Raw genomic sequence first — 19,205 nt, 5'->3', positions numbered from 1 at the left:
AAATAAAACACAGAATATTAATAGCAAACAATTTGAATTAATTAGTACAAATTTTTAATGCATAATAAATTAATTACATGAAGGGACTCAATCAACTCATCCTTAGGCCGAACATAAATGTCAGCAAAGACGTCGATCTCTGGGAATTTTAAACCCCTTTGAATAGCAAAAGATAAGGAAACAAAATAAAATAAAAATTATTAGCGACATTTTAAAATTGGAAGTGAAAGCTTTAAAATATCCATCCTACATGAGGAAGGCCTCGAACTCGAATACTGGAGAAGAGTCTTCTTCTCCCGATTGATCTTGTTCGCCTTCACCTTCTTCTGTTATATACAAAATAAACATATTAGTTGTAATATTTAAAGAAAATAAAAAAAGTAAAACATTAGTAAAAATTTAAAAAAATAAAATGAAAGAAGTCCTTTTTAAAAACGGACCACATAAGCCAGCTCCTGAAAATGACCGCAAAGCCAAACCTAACTATGTTCTTGGTCCTTGAACTCCTTTGGGCAACCCTCCTCGAGAGTGACTTGCAGATCACCAAACATCTCGAAATACTGTGCAGGTCACTCTTTCACTTCTTGTACCGTTCTGAGAAGAGTAGATTAAGGTACGCCAACATGTGCTTTTTTTATGTTATCAAAATTGTAGTTTGTCTGTAATGTAACAAATATTATGAAAGTATTAGTAATTAAATACATTAATAAATGTTTATATGAAAACCATTAAAAGTGCGAGGATATTTATTGACAAATGATTGAGCATTGTGTTCTTCACCTTGTCCTGCATCTCCTTCCAAAACTTCCACCACATAGGACAAAAGGTCCGAACGACGTGCCCAATGTTGTGGGCTAATGTGCTATGCTGCTCTGCCGTTGGAGCAACCCGATGTCGCTCATCGTATCTAATTATGATACGATCGTTGGTCACCTGAGTGACCTTCGTCGTCTTCAATTGCCGACAAGGTCCTCGGGTGTTTATCTTGGCTGCAAACAAATGAAAAATTAACGTTAAACCAAAACTAATAACAAATGCTACCAAAATTTCGGCAAAACCTCCCTATAATTAAAACATTTCCCAAACCTTGAAACTAACATAAACAATATATGTATCCAACATAATGATCACAACAGTTTAATAATAAGTTGGGAACAATGACGACAATAAACAATATATATATATATATATATATATATAATAACCTTTTAATCCTTAAATGACATAACTTAACAAAATTAACCTAAAATGACAAACCTAAGTTAACATGGGAATGAGGGAGTTAATTAGGATATTATACCTGGCTGTGAACCCGAGGCATCGGTTGTGGATCCCGATGGTGACATCTGCTCCGGAGTGTGGGGGCGCCGTTGAGCATGTCGGGCGTTAACAGGTAGTGCCATTGAAAAAGTCGATGATGCCGACACCTGTGGGACTCGAGGACCAACTGGGTCAATCGGATTCACCGGCCTATGGTCCATCTTTGCCAAAGCAGTGGCGACAATAGTAGGAGGTGTAGTCATTGGATGAGGTGTAGTCGTCATCGCCTTCTGGTTTCTAATGAGCTATGACATCTACAAAATTAGAAATAAATTTGTTAGATTACAAAGATAAAAATTATCGTACACATGCATAATAATTTCTACTTAAATTTAAAACGAATAAACCATTACAATCCTAAATCTAACTCACTATCCTAATTCTAAACCCAAATTTAAGAACCCTAATTGTAACCCCTAATTCAAAATCAACTAACTCCTAACTTAAGAACCGTAAATCTAACCCCATAAATTAAGCACCCTAAATCTAACCCTTTACTTAAAATTAAAAAAACCCCTAAATTTAAGAACCCTTATTCTAACTCCTAATTGAAGAATCCTAATTCTAACCCCAAATTTAAGAACCCTAATTGTAAACCCCTAATTCAAAATCAACTAACCCCTAACTTAAGAACCCTAAATCTAACCCCGTAAATTAAACACCCTAAACCTAACCCCACTGCCCTAATTTAATCAGACATTTTTTTAGTGTTAAGAAAGAAAAGTCGACCATATGTTGAACATGACTACATAGCATTATAACAACAATTAAACATGCACAAACACTGACCCACGCTTTCTAATTTGCCACCATGAATGAAAAAACCTCCATTCCTTGTTACGGACAACTTAGGGTTTAAGTATAAGCTCATAAAGAAAATAAAATAAAATAGGTCCAATTCAGATACCAGTTTAAGAACCCTAATTCTAACCCACTACCCTAATTCTAACCCCAAATTTAAGAACCCTAATTGTAACCCCTAATTTAAATTCAACTAACCCCACTGCCCTAATTCTAACCCCTAACTTAAAATTAAAAAACCCCCAAATTTAAGAACCCTAATTCTAACCCCTAATTTAAGGACTCTAATTGCAACCCATTGCCCTAATTCTAACCCCTAATTTAAAATCAATAACCCTTATTTAAGAACCCTAATCTAATCCCTAGTGAAGCACCCTAAATTTAACCTCCAATTTAAGAAAACCCTAATCTAACCTCATTGCCCAAAATTGGTCCCCTAATTTAAGACCTAAATCTAACCCCAATTAAGAACCCTAAAAACTCTAATTTAAGAACCTAAATGTAACCCCCAATTTACGAACCCTAAATCTAACCCCACTGCCCTAATTCTAACCCCCAATTTAAAATTAAAATTATTAAAATTAAAAAATTAAAAAAAAAACTTAATCTATAAACCCTAATTACCATGGTAAATAAAGAAAGTTGAAAAAAAAGTAAGAGGAAATTACCTTTTGGAGATGAAGACACGACGGCCGGAGAAAGAGACGGAAATTTGAGGTGAGCAACTGAGAAAGGGGCGGAGAGACGAGGTGAGTGACAGAGAGTGGTAGTGAGAGGGTCTAAGGGTGAGAGAGGGTGTCGGGGATGAAGAACTAATGGTGAGAGGGGCTGCAATGGCATCGGGAGAGAAAGAGGAAGGAAATAGAGGGTATCAGGAAAAAAAAGGAAGAAAAGAGAAGTGAGGAGAGGAAGACGATACATGGGAATAAATACTAGAAGCTTGCGCGACTGAGGCTTTGTCGCTCAAGGTTAAAAACTTTGGCGTGATGTTTTTTTAAATTTTCGCACAAAAAAAAACACATTAAAATCTAGATATTCGTCGCACAAGTGTCTGAAAATTAAATTTACCCGAGTAAAATTAAAACACTTGCGCAACGAAAACATGTTGTGCGTCACGCAATTATGTTTAAAAATGGGTTTTTTTTTGTAGAATTTTGATTAAAATTTATTATAAAATACTAATAAAACAAATTTATTACAAAGTAATTCACATATAAAATGCATGAACCATTTAATGTATTTTACATAAAAAATTACAGATAAATTGCATTAATCTTCATCCAAACTATAATAACTTTCACTTTCGTCGCTATCATCATTTTCAGTGTCCCATTCCTCATCATCAATAGGTACATCATCATCGTTGTTTGTGTGCACTAGACCATTGTATCACGGAAGATTACCGAGGTCAATTGTGATTGATTGAATCGGTATTTCGATTGAATATACTCTTTCTATCTGAAATGGTTATTGGATAAGATTAGTATCTTAGAGTGTTTTCGCACCAATTTCCATCGAAGATTCTAGATGTTGGTCAGCGACATTGTCGATGTCATAGTCAGTAAGGTCTTGTTCTTGTATAGTATACATGTTCCTATGATCCATATTCTGAACAACTTTCCAACCCCTCCCAGCTGTAGGTCATCTAGATACAAAATTTGTTTTGTCATGTTTGCTAAGATGTAAGAGTCGTCATCGTACCAAGTTGTGGTAGTGTTCACTGATAGTAATCCATGATTTCTTTTAACACTTCCCTGCCTATTTGGATTTGTTCCAAACCATTGACACCTAAATAGGATCACTTGGCATCAATCTTTGTAAAGCAAGTGCACGTCACTTGTTAGTTTGCCATAGCATTCAATGTCTGTGCTTTCGCATCCACCTAGGACATGAAGACCGCTATTTTGCGTATACAACTTGTCATCTCGTGCAACTCCTAAGAACTTGACGCCGTTAACATGGCAACCCGAGAACAATTCAAAGTGAATAGGTCTGAATGCCAAATTATATAACTTTTCACTATATGCTGGGGAATTCGAATCTTTCAATTGATTCACCTAATATTACACAAACACTTAAATTTTTTAGTTCAAGCAAAATAATTGGTACAATATATATGTCCACTAAAAAACACTCCAAACTTACACATTTGAGAAACCACTGCGTAAACAATTCACGGTGTTTCTTGGCATAAAAATGTGAAGGATGTGCCCGCTTCATTATATCTTCATGCTCATCTAGGTATGACATTGCCTCGTCATAATTGTTGAGAACCAATATGCTACCTTCATGTCCTTTTTGGAAAATGACTTGCCTTATATCGGATTTCCGAAGGGTCGAGTGATTTGGGCAAAAACTGAAAGTTTCTCATTTGTTACACCTCCGTCATTATTGAGAGGATGACGATTGAAAGTTTCTCCACATCCTTTAAATACATTCCACAAAATATAAGCGCTTCATATGCCACCCAAGCCTATATAATTGATCATTTGGGTTTCACTTTGTTTCATAAACTTTTCTTCAACTATCCGAGAAGCCTGCCAAAATAAAACGATACAATACAAATTTTACTAGATATTGATTAATAAAAATGACGACGATTATATACCTTTCTACTGGATACATCCATCGAAAGTTAACTGGTCTAGCAAGCAATGCCTCATCTGGTAAGTGAATCATCACTAGATCATACTTGTGACGAAAGCTGGAGGAAATATATCTCAAACTTGCTTAGAACTTGGACAATGTCATGGCGCAACTGATTAACGTCCATTTTTCGTAACGATCTTGACATTAATTATAAAAAAAATCTGGAAAACAACATGATTGGTTTCACTACATCATCTAGCAAGAGATGTCGACTTGCCAACAGGAAGTAGGTGTTGCAGAACCACATGACAATCATGACTCTTTAGTCCAGCTAATTTACCCCAGTCAATGTTCACGCAACGCGTGATACCAGAAGCATACCCATTGGGAAACTTTACAGACGATAAAAACGTTAAAAACTCTTTTTTGTCATTTGGTTTCATGAAAAAAAATGCAAGATCCCTTTTGGCTTTATCACTATCCCTATTCATCCATAAACTGTGTCATATTCTCATTCGTTCCAAATTAAGACGAGCTTTGATCGTGTCCTTTGTCTTGCCATCGATATCTAGAATTGTGTCGGCCAATGTGTCAAATACATTTTTCTCAACATGCATAACATTGAGGTTGTGTCTCAATTTTAGTTTCGATTAATATTTGAGCTAAAAAAACATAAACTTGTGCGTCCAGGTCATATGTGTAGACGATCTGGTTTACAGTTTTTCCAAACAGAGTAAAATCCAAACGGTTAAGTTGTTCCAAAATCTGATCATTTGACCATTCTCTAGGTCTGAGGTGAGGCTCTATTTTCCAGTCGAACTCTTTATCATTCTCTCGCCACTCGTGATCCCATGACAACCATCTTCAATGACTAAGGTAACAAACTTTTCAGACGTACCAACTAGATGTTACGCCGTCCTTGCATACAGGGCATTGCAATATAACCCTTAGTGTTCCACCCAAAAACCATTGCATATGCGGGGAAATTGTTCACAATCCACATCACTACTGCCTGCAAAGTGAACATCTTGCCAATACACTTATCGTATGTGCGCACACCGTGTGTCTATAAATCATTTAGCTCATCCATCAACGGCTTTAAGTATACATTGATTGGCCTACCAGGATCCTCTGTTATCAATAGAGTCATTATCATGTATTCTTTTTTCATCCATGGTGATAAATCATACGAAAATACGAAAATTGTCCAAGTGATGTGGTGTTGGTTTAGAACCCCGAATGGATTGAATTTGTCAGTGGCAAGTCCTAATCTAACGTTTCGAGGATTAACAGCAAAATCAGGGAATGTTTGATCGAGCTCTTTCCATACCTCCCCATCTCCAGGATGCCTCATCATATCGTCATCTACCCGCTTTTCCTTATGCCATTTCATGTTGGTGGAAGTATACGTTGACATATACAATCACTGCAACCTAGGCTTCAAAGGCAAATAACGCATGACTTTTTATGGGATCTTCGTCGCTGAGATGTCATTTTGAACCTCGACTCATAGCATACAAGGTATTTATCCAACGCTTTATTCTTCTTATAGAACAATATATAATTGTTTTGCCAAGCGTGAATTTTTTCATAACCCAATCTGAGACCATTCACTTTTTAAGTGTTTCCATAGTCTTTCGACAAACAATTGTCCTTTGGTAGCATTCTTTTGAAAACCCCAAAAAAGTAATCAAAACACTGGTTTGACATACGATACTTTATTTTGTCGTGCATTAGTTCCACAATAGCTGTGAGAACCGAAAAGCCCTCACACCTCAGGTATAACTCTTAGCTGGCATTTTTTTAATAGTTTTTCATATTGTTCGAATTATGCACTGTCCATTGGTGTAAACACGTCATATTCCCCTTCCTGATTGGTATTTGTCAACTCAAATGGAAAGACGTCATTTAAGATTTCCATGACTTGTTCATTAGGATCCATATTAGGTTCAACATTGCACACTCTTGTCACATTTGAAGACAAAGCATTGTCTAATTGTTCCCCGTGATGGTTCCAAATATTATAAGTCTGTACCATTCCATTCCTTACTAAATGAAATCGAACATTTTCAATAGTGTCCTTTAACGTATTGTTACACCTCCTACAAGGACACCGGATTCTAGTTGCATCCGGGTTGTGTGTACATGCAAAGTCAATAAAATCATCGATTCCGTCCAAGTATTCGTTGGCGCATCTGTTTGGGTTCTGCATCCACGTTATGTCCATCATTCCTGCAACCATAATAACAGTACAACAATCACAATAACTTCATCATGATCTTGTCACCTTATGCATGCGGTAAGGGCCCTATCCCATTCGGGAATGCAAAGTTATGTCATGAAATTTACGGCTACTTTAGATTAGATTTCGACATGAAGAAATTTCGGCAACATCTCTGTACAATTCTTCAAGTGCACAACATAGGTATGAAATACCTATGTGCCACCCGAAGAACGTACAGAGATGACATCGAAATCCCCACGACTGAAATCTAATCCTTTAACCGTAAACTACGCATCATAACTTTGCATTCCCAAACTGTCCAAATAATGGGACAATTCAAAATTCAATTAACTTTGTACATCACAACACATATTTGTATGTCATGTACAAATTTGTACATATACAATTCAACATATACATAATTATAACATAAAAAATTTAACAACATAATATAAATATAATTTAACAACTTAATATAAACATAACAACATAATTTGACTAATTTATATTTTTTAAAATAAAATGAAGAAAATACCTTCCAAATCGTTATCCACCGAGCGTTAGTCACACATAATATCCCTATACGCAATGAACTTTACGATGTTAGTATGAATTGACATTGACACTTTGAGAGAAAATAGGAACGAGGGACGCCGAATTGAAGAAAACGAAGGGAAAGAAGGTGCAGAGGTGGATTCTACAGTTTTTCTTCAGTTTCTGCCTCTGCAGCTAAAGTCACTTTATAAGGATTACTTTTGGAAGAATTACTTTGCGTGACAAATATAGTATTCATTGAGCAAGTTGTAATTTTAAATAATTTGCACAATGAACACTATATTCGTCGTGCAAGTTTCAATTTTTTTTCTCAAATTTTCTTTTTCATTTTCTTTGTAATTGAATAATGTAAAAGACGAACACTATATTCGTCGCGCAAGTGGCATTATTTTTTTCTAAATTTTTTTTTGTTTTTTTCTAACTAATGTAATTTTTTTTATCCAATTAAAAATATCAAACCAAAATAATTATTAAAACTAATTTATTAAAAAAAATATATATTATAACTAATGTAATTAAGCTATCCATGTAACATAAAATTTTAAAATAAAGTCCAACATAACGTTCAAATAAATCTTATTTCATAAACAAAAAAAAACAACAAATAAAGTTCACTCTTCCTCTGGGTCATCAGCAGGGGTATCGTCAACTCGTGCGCACTTTGCAGCCAGATGTACATCGAACTTCCATTGCCGGAACGACATCTAGAAAAGGTTGTCCAGATACTTCTGCTGCTTCTTATCGGTTTCATCAACATCCCAAACAACCATTAATGGCAATAAAAATAAATTAGTAATCACGAAAATATCATTTCTTAACAAAAACAATTACACATTCTTTAATACAAACTTACCAATAACTCCTGCACCATGGAGTTCTTCAACTCCACAAGCAACATTTTCCAAGACTTAAACTCAATAGAACATTGGTTCCGCACCAATCCCCCTATATCAAACCTAAGTTCGGCGTACGCATCAGCCCTACTTTTGTCATCAAAGGAGGGCAATCGTTTACGACGGTACCTCTCTATTCTCAACACAGTTTTCCTCATTTTTTTTTTACCACAAAATTTTAAAAGTAATAGACTATTAAAAAATAATTTCAACCATATCAAATGTAAAACATCTAATTCAACAATAATTTTTTTTTTTTACCTTTCCCTTCATGAGATCTTTCTCCCTCGCAACTTTTCGTTGAATCAAAAACTGAATCTATCATTGTTTGAAACAAAACCTTTGAAAACTAGGGTTCTAAAACTATGTTTATATAAAAGCTGTAACACTTTGCGTGACGAACCATTGGTCGTGCAAAGTGTGTTATAAATGCGCACTAAATAGAAGCGTTTAATGGGTAACTAACTGTTTTAAGCGAAACTTTGCACAACAAATACGTTTGTCGCGCAAAGTTTTTATTTTTATTTTTTTGAATTCCTTCGATATTTGCACTACCAAAATGTGTTTCCGTTGCGCAAGTGACACTTATGCAACGAAATATTGTTTGTCGCGCAAGCTGTTTTTTCTACTAGTGCTAGGAAGAACTTTAAATACTTTTCTAGAATTTATTTGCATTTTTATCAAGGATTGGTTTCAAAAATATTTTCATCAAAAGGGTTTTCAACCATTTTAAAAGCACTTCTAAACGAGTAACTTTAAGTCAAAGCAAGATGCCATCAAACAAGAAGTAAACTACAACGAAGGGAGACTCATATTTAACAAGGGTATCGAAAGAAAAATATTTATAACTTTAGTGATTTGTTCTTGCATTTGAGGTCTCATATTTAATTATGTGAAAGTAATTCAAATTCTCTCCCATTTCATTTGAACCATAAACAATACCCTAAGTCAACATTTAATTGCACCAAAGGACCAAAATAAAAGAGAAAAACTCATCATGAATACTTTGTTGGAATCCACAAACTGGTTTTCTATGGCTTGGGTGTTGGAGAATACAAAAAATCTTACATAAAATAATAGACAAAACTTTTAACAACATGGAACTCTTTTGTGATAAAACTGTCGTTATCGCACTATGCAGATAATAAGACTCCAGTTGAACGAAAACGTCTTTGAAATTAGTACTAAATTGTGGCCTATTTCTTTAAAATCAATGATATTAGATGATCACTCATTGTTACCTAACATCCTACCTAACATCCTGAAGGACCACAAGTGCATCAAAATTGTAATATATCTCCCCCCAGATATGTGCATGTGCAGCCATTACAACGATTGGGCAAAATGAAAATGGAACGTGACAGAGTCCCGTTTTATTATGAACAAGATGAAGCAATTGGTCATCTTTCTTGCTTCCCACGAGATCCTCAACCCTAAATAGAACTACTTGTATATACTAGGGGAGTAAACTATGGTCTATTTGTGGAAACTGTCACAGTTTTCATCCTCCCTCGTTCCCAACCTTCCACGAAAACAATTAAAAATGTACACAACTAGCATTCCACGAGATGATGAGGTTTCTTATTTAAGCAACTCTCCTGTTACTTAGATTAATACTTTTGGTACGCCAGGTAATCTTTATAGTAAGATTTGGGAGAGATGACCAACGACACGCTACTAATCAACACCAATTGTTCTTAACTTAAGGTATGGAGTTTTACATAAAATGATACAAGGCTATTAGTAGTGGAGTAACTCATTATGTATTGTATTTTATTTTAGGCTTTTAGCCAAAATGGTCTCTGAGAGACTCTTCATTTGGTCTTTGAGATTTAAAATTGATAAAAGTAATCCCTAAGATTGTCCACCGACAATCGTTTTGGTCATTTCGTGAAACATCTCCTTTAAATTAAGGATATTTTTGTCAAATCAAGCCCTCCATTTAAACTGATGGTTTCTCAATTTAACGGAGATTTTTTCACATAATGACCAAAGTGATTGACGATGCACAATTTGAGGGACCAATTCTATTAATTTTAAATCTCAGAACCCAAAGTGAAGAGTTATAACAATTTTAGAGCCATCTTCACTAAAAAAAACCTTTATTTTGTTAGGTTTTCGACGTGTTACGGTCTGTTATTGCACAGTCACAGCACAGGTAGCATTCATGGAGGAATTACACAGGACAGTTGGACCAGGCAGATCAGTCTCCTTCAAAACCCAGCAATATCAATCAACTAACAGAGTGAGTTTATTAGCTAGAAAAAGTAATTAATCAAGTAAACAATGACTTTATTTAAACTTAATTAACCTTTTTTTGTTGCTAATTATATGGTAAGCAATGTACGTGAAGATTCCACACAGCGCAATTCTTGCCATGAAGTTTCTCTGTCGGTCGTGGAGTCCATCTGCCTCTAACTTCCAGCAGATGTTTACATCAACTGTGAGAAGCTATGCCGATTTAATAAAGTTATAGTATCAACAGAAAATCCTTCGCTAATATGATTTTCACATTTTTCGTTTTCTCCTTGCTAATATGATGCATCACACTTCTTGGCATAACGTGAAGTTGGCTACTTTATTCTACCTTACCAAGATGATTTTCAGGGCGTGTCTCCGTCACATAACAACTGGAGTTCAGCCAAACAAGACGAAAAGCTGGACGATGAGTTAAGCTCAGGGGAACTCGAAGATCCAAAACTGGAGATACAAGAAGTAATGAATGAGTTTCCACTTCAGAGTAGGAGCAGTACGTCCAGCAGGGGATCTTGGTGGGGAAGCAAATCCTTAACTAGCTTACTCAGACAGCACAGACTGAAGAAGAAAGAAGATATCCGGATTCACACAGCTAGCGTTCACGCGGCTCTCTCTGTCACACGCTTGGCTGCTGCGATTGCCAGCGTTGCAGCTGCCAAGAGCGGCATAGAATCAGTAGAAGTCGGTGAAGATGGCAACCCCATCATCATAAGCGACATTCTTGCTTCTGCAGCATATCTGGTTGCTGCAGTATGTGCCGAAGCTGCAGAGTCGTTGGGTGCGCACACCACTCATGTTTCTTCTGCCATCAACTCAGGCTTGGCTATCCAAACAACCGGCGACATGATCACACTCACAGCTGATGCTGCAACATGTGATTCCCAATCCATCGAATGTTTCCTTCGCCAGAATCTGCATAAAAAGTAAAAACATAGGTTTAACTTGACGAAATGATCCCTTGACAGGTTTAAGAGGAGCGGCAGCACTCAAAGCAAGAGCCACCGCGGAATCCTATGTTCTCAAAACCCGAAATCTGCTAGAAGTAAAAGGCGAGCTATCAGTTGTCACTCCTTCTGGTAAGAAAATACAGACTCATTTTTCACCCCCGTTGCTGTTATAAGAACAAAGTGAAGATAAATTCTTGTTTGCGGAAGCAGGAAGCACAAGATACGGGTGGGCGTCCATATACTCGAAGCACAGTCAGCTCATGCTGAGCATCCAGAAGAAGCATCTGGGATTCTTAGCAACAAGAAAGGAGTGTAAGATCAAAGACTTCTGATTTCATTTTCGTTTTCTTTTCGGTGAAATTACAGTTTTCTTATGATTTTTCCAGATAAGATTTTCCGTGTGAAGGAGGGAGAACAGGAAGCTCAGGGTTCCGGCAACTTTTCTATCTGCCTAAGGAGCAACAGTGGAGATATCAAGCTCTTGTTTAAAGATGAAAATCAAACTTTGGTTTGGACATCAAGCATTTCTAAACTCTTACAGATGCATAGTTGACGTTCAGCAAATCTGTAAAGGCTATAGTTTCTATTCAAACTCATTGCTTAAAGACTGTATTTCTTGCACTATGTCATTTGCATTGCTCTTTAAGACATTCTCCACAAAAATCAGATGATGATACAAGCTGAAAAGGGAAACAATAACAAGGAACTGAACTGCAACAATGGAGTTGTTTTGAGTCTCCGACACAAAGCGAGATTTCATGTAAAATAACACGACAATTTATCCGTTCTCTAGATTAAAAGCTGCCAGAAGCACCAAAAAGGCCATGTATTTTTGTTTTCTCAACCTTCATAGTAGAGAAAAAGACGTACATATTGTCATGATTGCACAATTCTTACAAGAACTTCAGAAAGGCCATGTATTTTGTTTATCTTTGTGCACATCGGATTCCAAGAATTGTAGAACTTGAATGATTATTACTTAAACGTTGATAAACGTACTCATTTTCTATTAGGAACACATAATTTAATTTACAAATTTAATCTCCCTACCATTACTCCTAATACAATGGTAAATTCGTAAGGAACACATTCGAACTATATTTCTTTTATCCAAATATTTGTTTTATTTATTAATAAAACCGAAGCTGAAATACAATTGTAAGTCCAAGAAAGCACCGACACAAAGAGCCGAAGCTTAGCTTCGATACAAACAAGAAGGAAAGCAAATTCAAACTAAGCCAAAACTGGCTGACAAAAGCAGAAGATGAAAGATGCATGGAAGAGAGGCCAACTACACCAGAAAGGGAGGGAGCTACGAGGCCTACAACGTACGTACTTCTTCTTCATTGCGACTCTTCATTTGTCCGACGGTTTAACTATCCATTTATCTTCATAAAAAAACTGTCAACAATGGAGATTTACAGAAAGTAATTGTAGAGTGAGAAAGTTAACAAACTAGAGAGAGAGACTGAATATTCTTTTCATTAGATGATAATCATAATTACACTACACAGTGGTATATTTAGCTTATAGCAGAACCAACACTTCTAACTATTTCTATACAACACCCAATTACAACGTGATACGTCAACACATTTATCAACCCATTTATCAACCTAACATCCCCCCTAAATCCCATGATTGGAGCAGCCAAGCATGAGATTGGAAGAGAAAAAGTTGAACAGGGAAGAACATAAGCCTTTAGTCAGGATGTCGGCATATTGATCAGCATAAGCCACAAACTGCAACACAATAGAGCCTTGTTGAACCATTTCACGAACGAAGTGACAGTCAATTTCTATATGCATAGCCTTAGAATGCAGGACAGGATTAGTTGCAAGTGAACAAGTAAATCCTTGAGTAGTTGTTGAATCCACACAACCTCAGCTGTGGTAGTAGCCATAGCCCTATACTCAGCCTCAGTGGAAGACCTACTAACCGTATACTGCTTTTTAGAACTCCAGGAAACAGAATTAGAACCCAGAAAAATAACAAAACTAGTAGTTGACCTTCTGTCATTGGGATCACCAACCTAATTTGCATATGTGTAGGCTTTTAAAGATAGAGGACCAGATCGAAAACACAAACCTAAGTGTATGGAACCTTTAAGATACCGCAAAATCCTCTGTACTGCTGCAAAATGTTGTTCAAGAGGAGAACGCATAAATTGACAAACCTGATTAACAGAGAATGCTATGTCAGGTCGTGTGAACGTTAAGTACTGCAAGGCACCAACAAGACTTCGATAGTAAGTTGGATCTGAAAAAGGAAGGCTGCCATGATTCAACAACTTTTGATTGGGATGACACGAAGTAAGACACGACTTACAATCAACCATGTTAGCTTTCTGTAAAAGTTCCTTGATATACTTGGTTTGTTGAACCAACAATCCTTGAGATTGATACTCAATCTGCAGACCAAGAAAGAAATGCAGAAGACCTAAATCCTTCATATCAAACTTAATTTGCAGACCAAGAAAGAAATGCAGAAGACCTAAATCCTTCATATCAAACTCCTTGGTAAGTTGAGTTATCACAGATTGTACCAATTTATCATTACTGCCTGTGAGTATAATATCATCAACATAAAGTAGAAGGATGACTACCTCACTGCCAACATGTTGAACAAAAAGAGAAGAATTTGCATAAGATGGCTTGAATCCTAACGAAAGTAAGAACTTGGAAAATCTGTCATTCCATGCTCTAGGAGCCTGTTTAAGGCCATATAGAGACCTTTCCAACTTACACACATACTTAGGATGTATTGGATCCAGGAAACCTTGTGGTTGGGACATGTACACCACTTCATCAAGAAAGCTATGAAGAAAGGCATTCTAAACATCCAACTGTTTCAGTTTCCAACCATTTGTAGCAGCCAAGGACAACACTAACCTCACAGTTGTAGGTTTGACCACAGGACTAAACGTTTCATAATAGTCCAATCCAGCTTCCTGTGAGAACCCTTTGGCAACAAACCTAGCCTTATACCGAGTGATAGAACCATCATAATTCTTTTTGATTTTATAGATCCACTTGTAGCTTACAAGGTTCTTGTTGGGAGGAAGAGGAACAAGTTTCCAGGTTTGTTGTTGAACTAAGGCTTGCATTTCTTCGTTCATGGCAGCCTGCCATTCCACAGACTTGGAAGCTGCTGAATAAGTTGTAAGTTCTGTGAGAGGAATATCAGCACCAACTGTGGCTGAAAAAGCTTTCTTCTTCACAATACCAAATTTTGATCTAGTTTGCATAGGATGACTGTTAAGTGTGGAAACTGTGACAGATTGCAGTGTATCAACTTGAGAAGATGTAGTGTCAGGATGTAGTTCTAGAAAAGCATCAGTTCCAAAATGAGAATACTGGGCAGCTGATCCATGAGAGACAAGGTCACCAGTGTTGTATGTTGATGCAGAATTGGACTGAGTAATAGCAGGTGTTGAAGCTCCAGAACCTAAGAATGGTGACACTTGAGGTAGAGGGATAGGTATGACTAAAGGATGTGTAAAAGTATTAGGATGAATAACAGGATTAGAAGTAGAAGATGGTGCATTGTTAGGAGCTGAATAAGATGATAATCTGATGCTGGGAAAGCTTTGTTCATCAAATATGATGTGTCTACACACAAGGAGTTTGTAAGTACTGAGATAAAAACAAATATAACCCTTGTATTGTGAAGCATACCCAAAAAAATATACACTCTGAAGTTTTGGGATCTAACTTGTTGTTCCGATAAGGTCGCAAGGAAGGAAAACACGCACAACAAAAAACTCTCAAGTGATCAAGCTTTGGTGCAGACTTAAACAGAAGTTCAAAGGGAGATTTCATATGAAGAACAGGTGTGGGCATCCTATTAATGAGATATGAAGCTGTAGCACAAGCATGAAACCAAAAATAAGAAGACATGGATGCTTTTTGAAGTAAAGTAATAGCAGTTTCCAACAAATGCCTATTTTTTTCTCTCAGTCAACCCATTTTGTTCTGGGGTATAAGGACAAGACATTTGATGAACAATACCCTTATCTCTAAGAAATGCTTTAAAAGCTAAACCCACATACTCACCCCCACTATTACTCTAAAGTGTTTTAACAGTAGCATGAAACTGAGTTTGAACATAGGCAACAAATTGAGCAAAAATAGATAGAAATGCAGATTTATTGATAATAGGGAAAACCCATGTATATCTAGTACATTCATCCACAAAGGACACATAATACCGAAACCCCTCTGAAAACTCAACTGGAGCAGGATCCCACACATCTGAATGTATTACTTCAAAATGAAACATAGATTTGGAAGCAACATCAGGGAAAGGTAATTTGGAAAACTTACCTTGCAAGCAAGAAATACAGGTAATTGAATCTTTATTACAGGGAACAGAAATGGATGAATTCCTAAAGGCTGCAGTGGTAATAGCACTGGAAGGATGTCCTAATCTACAATGCCAAAGATCAGAGGACACCTTTTGACCCAAAAATGCAGCTGGAGTAAGCACGGGTGATCTGGAAGACTTGAAAACTGGAATTGGATATACTACATTGTTACTCAGTCCTTGATACAACACTTGCCTTGTAACATTGTCCTATATACAAATAGAGAACTCATCAACAATACAGAGACATGTTTTATCTTTACATAATTGATACATGGAGAGTAAATCTTGAACAGTTGCGGAACATGTAACACAAAATTAAGCTGAAAAGTATGTGATTTGGTGGGAAATACAATGTTGCCAATATGAGCAATACTTAAACCTTCACCACCAGCACCCGTGACTGTCTCAGTTGATGGATAAGGGACTGCAGCTTGAAGATTAGCAATATCTGAAGTCATATGGTTGGTTGCACCTAAATCAAGCAGCCAAAAATCTTAATGAGGTGCACTTGGAGTCAAGTTGGCCCTGGCTTGCATAGCTACAGGCTGAGAAGCTTGATGTGAAGCAGGTTGTTAAACTTGAGGTCCACGGGAATAATAGCCAGGTGGAGCACCAACAAAAGCAAATTGAGAAGATGGATGAACATTCATCTGATGAGAGGAAGAACCAGTCATATGAAATTGTGGAGGAGCATTCTTGTCAAAACAAGTAGCTGCAGTATGTCCTTTCCCGTGACATATTTGACACCCATTTTGGAAGCAATTGAGAGCAGAATGACATTTCTTATTGCAAATTTGACAAATTTGAGAAGGATTATAGGCTGAACCTGAATGAAATGGAGCAGGGAAAACGTTATAAGAATTATTTGCACTATACAGAGACTGTGAGGAAGACTGAGAACCCGAGGAAAAACGTTTGCCTTTGCCTTTGGACTTGAAAGTATTAGTACCTCTGAAGTTGTTAAAGGAACCAGAAGCGTATTGAGAGGGAAAAGCACACGGGAAATAACCAGGCATAAGCATCAAAACAGGCACTGGTTGTGAATAGTTAGGCATAGGCACATGTGAAAAACCAGACGTAGACATCTGGGAATGATTCAAAAAAGTCTCATCTTGTAATATAGCATGACTCGAAGACTGGCCTGGATCATATGTAGCTCGAGCACCCTGAACATACATAGCAGACATTAAAAGGATTTGCTTGTGAACTTCAGCCAGTGTAGATTCTTTAGCCTTTAATTGGGACCTAAGTTCTTTTAAAGACACCAAATTTTCCTTGCCATGAATGACAGCTTTGATAATGTTGTATTCAGATGGCAAACCCCGTAAAGCCACAATAACAATGTCTTAATCAGAAATAGTAACTCCAACAGCAGCCAATTGATCTCTAGAATCATTGATCCGCTGAAGGTATTGATTAATGGACTCAGGCCATTTTTGAATATTCTGCAAATCAATTTTCATCTGCACAATGCTAGTACGAGTAACACTAGCAAACTGTTCACGGAGATTGTCCCACATTTCCTTAGCACTTTGAGAACCAATGATGCAGGACAATGCAGAAGTAGATAAAGTGGCAGCAATAAGAGTCATAAGAGCTTTATCATGGATCTTCCATATTTTGTACGCATCAGAGATGACCTCAGTAGTGTCAACAGCACCATCCACAGATTTATCAATCTCAAACTTCTTAGGGCAGGAAATTGATCCATCAATAAAACCAATAATATCATTCCCTTCCAAAAGAAGATCCATTTGGAAATTCCAGGTAACATAGTTAGATTCATCTAATTTCATTGTCACAGTGTTACCCACACTTGGAATCAATGAAGAAATTGGTGATTGAGTAAGAGCCAACTGATTCGGGTTCACCATTGTGTACAATCAAGAGTGCTCCACTACAAACAAAACTTTGAAATTGTACAACACACATAGCAACAAACAGTAATAAAACCCTCAAATCTTCGCATAAGAACAATATTGCAAACAAGGCACAAGAAATTGAACAAGGTACAACTACCAAATCGATTCAGAAAGTGAAGTATCCCAAATAACAGATGTAAGAAAGAAGAAGAAACACCTTGCAAGCAACTACAACGAGCGCAGAAGCATACACACAATTGTGCACCAAAAAACCCCAAATCTTAGGGTTTGAGCATCGACTTCGATCGAACACCACCGACTGCAATCACAACAGCGACCGACCTTAATAAAAAAACCACCGACAAAGCAGCACGGAATGACAATGAAAGCAAGAAGACGAGCGGAAGCAACCAGGTTGTCAATCGATGGCGGTGGCCATGATTGGCGATGATACCATGTCAACAATGGAGATTTACAAAAAGTAATTGTAGAATGAGAAAGTTAACAAACTAGAGAGAGAGACTGAATATTCTTTTCATTAGATGATAATCATAATTACACTACACAGTGGTATATATAGCTTATAGCAGAACCAACACTTCTAACTATTTCTATACAACACCCAATTACAATGTGACATGTCAACACATTTATCAACCCATTTATCAACCTATCAAAAACATCTTATAAAACCTATAATTTTCTTCACGCGGATAGATTGAAATTGCACCATCATCATCATTGAGAAGTATAATACCGTCATCTTCTATAACCAATCTGATAATACCTCGTAAATGATTTATCTTGAATATATACTCCGCACCAGAAGTTATTTCTGTGAACTTCAAATTCCAATTGTCATCCCAAATATATATACTTCTAAAAACATCCTGAAACTTACACTTCAGTTGAAGACCATTCCACTTATCTCCCGAGTCATCAATAACTGTGTCGATAAAAACACCTTCATCTTTAAAAGCCGATCCCTTTTCAGTTTGATGGCACAACAAACTGAAGCATTGTGATTTGAGTTGTTGAACACGGAAAGCAAACGAACCATCTTGAATTTGCAGTTGCAGAGCCCTTTTTTACCCTCTAATTTCTTTGACGAAATTTAATAGATGAGAAAGACGGAATGAATGAAATCAAAGAGCTGCCAACCCTTTTTATGGCCTTTTCTCTCTTATGGCGTGTTTACCAAAATGGGCAGTATCAGGGAGAAACGGAATTGCACTACTGTTTGCTAACTCTCAGGGAATCTAGGTGGGGTCCACCTAATATAAGGAGTCGAATTCCGAAATTACCCGAATTAGATTACTGAGATAGAAAAAGGATTCGCTCTGGACCTTAGTGTTCAGAGACTCCTCATCAAGTGATTTGAGCAGTACAA

The 19,205-nt window shown here is 36.8% G+C and overlaps 1 protein-coding gene and 1 long non-coding RNA gene across 3 annotated transcripts; one reads left to right on the top strand and one right to left on the bottom strand.

The window, feature by feature from the left end:
* The first annotated feature begins 10,492 nt into the window (after positions 1 to 10,492).
* LOC103435039 (VAN3-binding protein-like) lies at positions 10,493 to 12,206 on the top strand. Of its 2 annotated transcripts, XM_017332150.3 has the most exons (6): positions 10,493 to 10,627; positions 10,722 to 10,825; positions 10,990 to 11,512; positions 11,604 to 11,714; positions 11,796 to 11,897; positions 11,972 to 12,206. In XM_017332150.3, the coding sequence occupies exons 2-6, from the start codon at positions 10,724 to 10,726 to the stop codon at positions 12,136 to 12,138; spliced, it is 1,005 nt and encodes a 334-aa protein (XP_017187639.1). In that variant the 5' UTR covers positions 10,493 to 10,627; positions 10,722 to 10,723; the 3' UTR covers positions 12,139 to 12,206. The 2 variants fall into 2 exon arrangements, with proteins under 2 accessions (XP_017187639.1, XP_070662595.1); XM_070806494.1 differs by having other exon boundaries at positions 10,588 to 10,825.
* Positions 12,207 to 12,685: 479 nt separating this feature from the next.
* On the bottom strand, positions 12,686 to 18,362 carry LOC139188758 (uncharacterized). Its single transcript, XR_011572009.1, has 2 exons — positions 18,033 to 18,362; positions 12,686 to 12,986 (listed from the first exon to the last, which is right to left on the bottom strand). It is a non-coding gene; the product is annotated as an uncharacterized lncRNA (long non-coding RNA).
* Between the last annotated feature and the right edge of the window lie 843 nt (positions 18,363 to 19,205).

This window comes from Malus domestica, chromosome 10 (assembly GCF_042453785.1).
Source record: "Malus domestica chromosome 10, GDT2T_hap1".
Classification (NCBI taxonomy): domain Eukaryota; kingdom Viridiplantae; phylum Streptophyta; class Magnoliopsida; order Rosales; family Rosaceae; genus Malus; species Malus domestica.
Note: the sequence above shows the minus strand (reverse complement) of the source record. Positions and strands in the feature narration are given on the sequence as shown.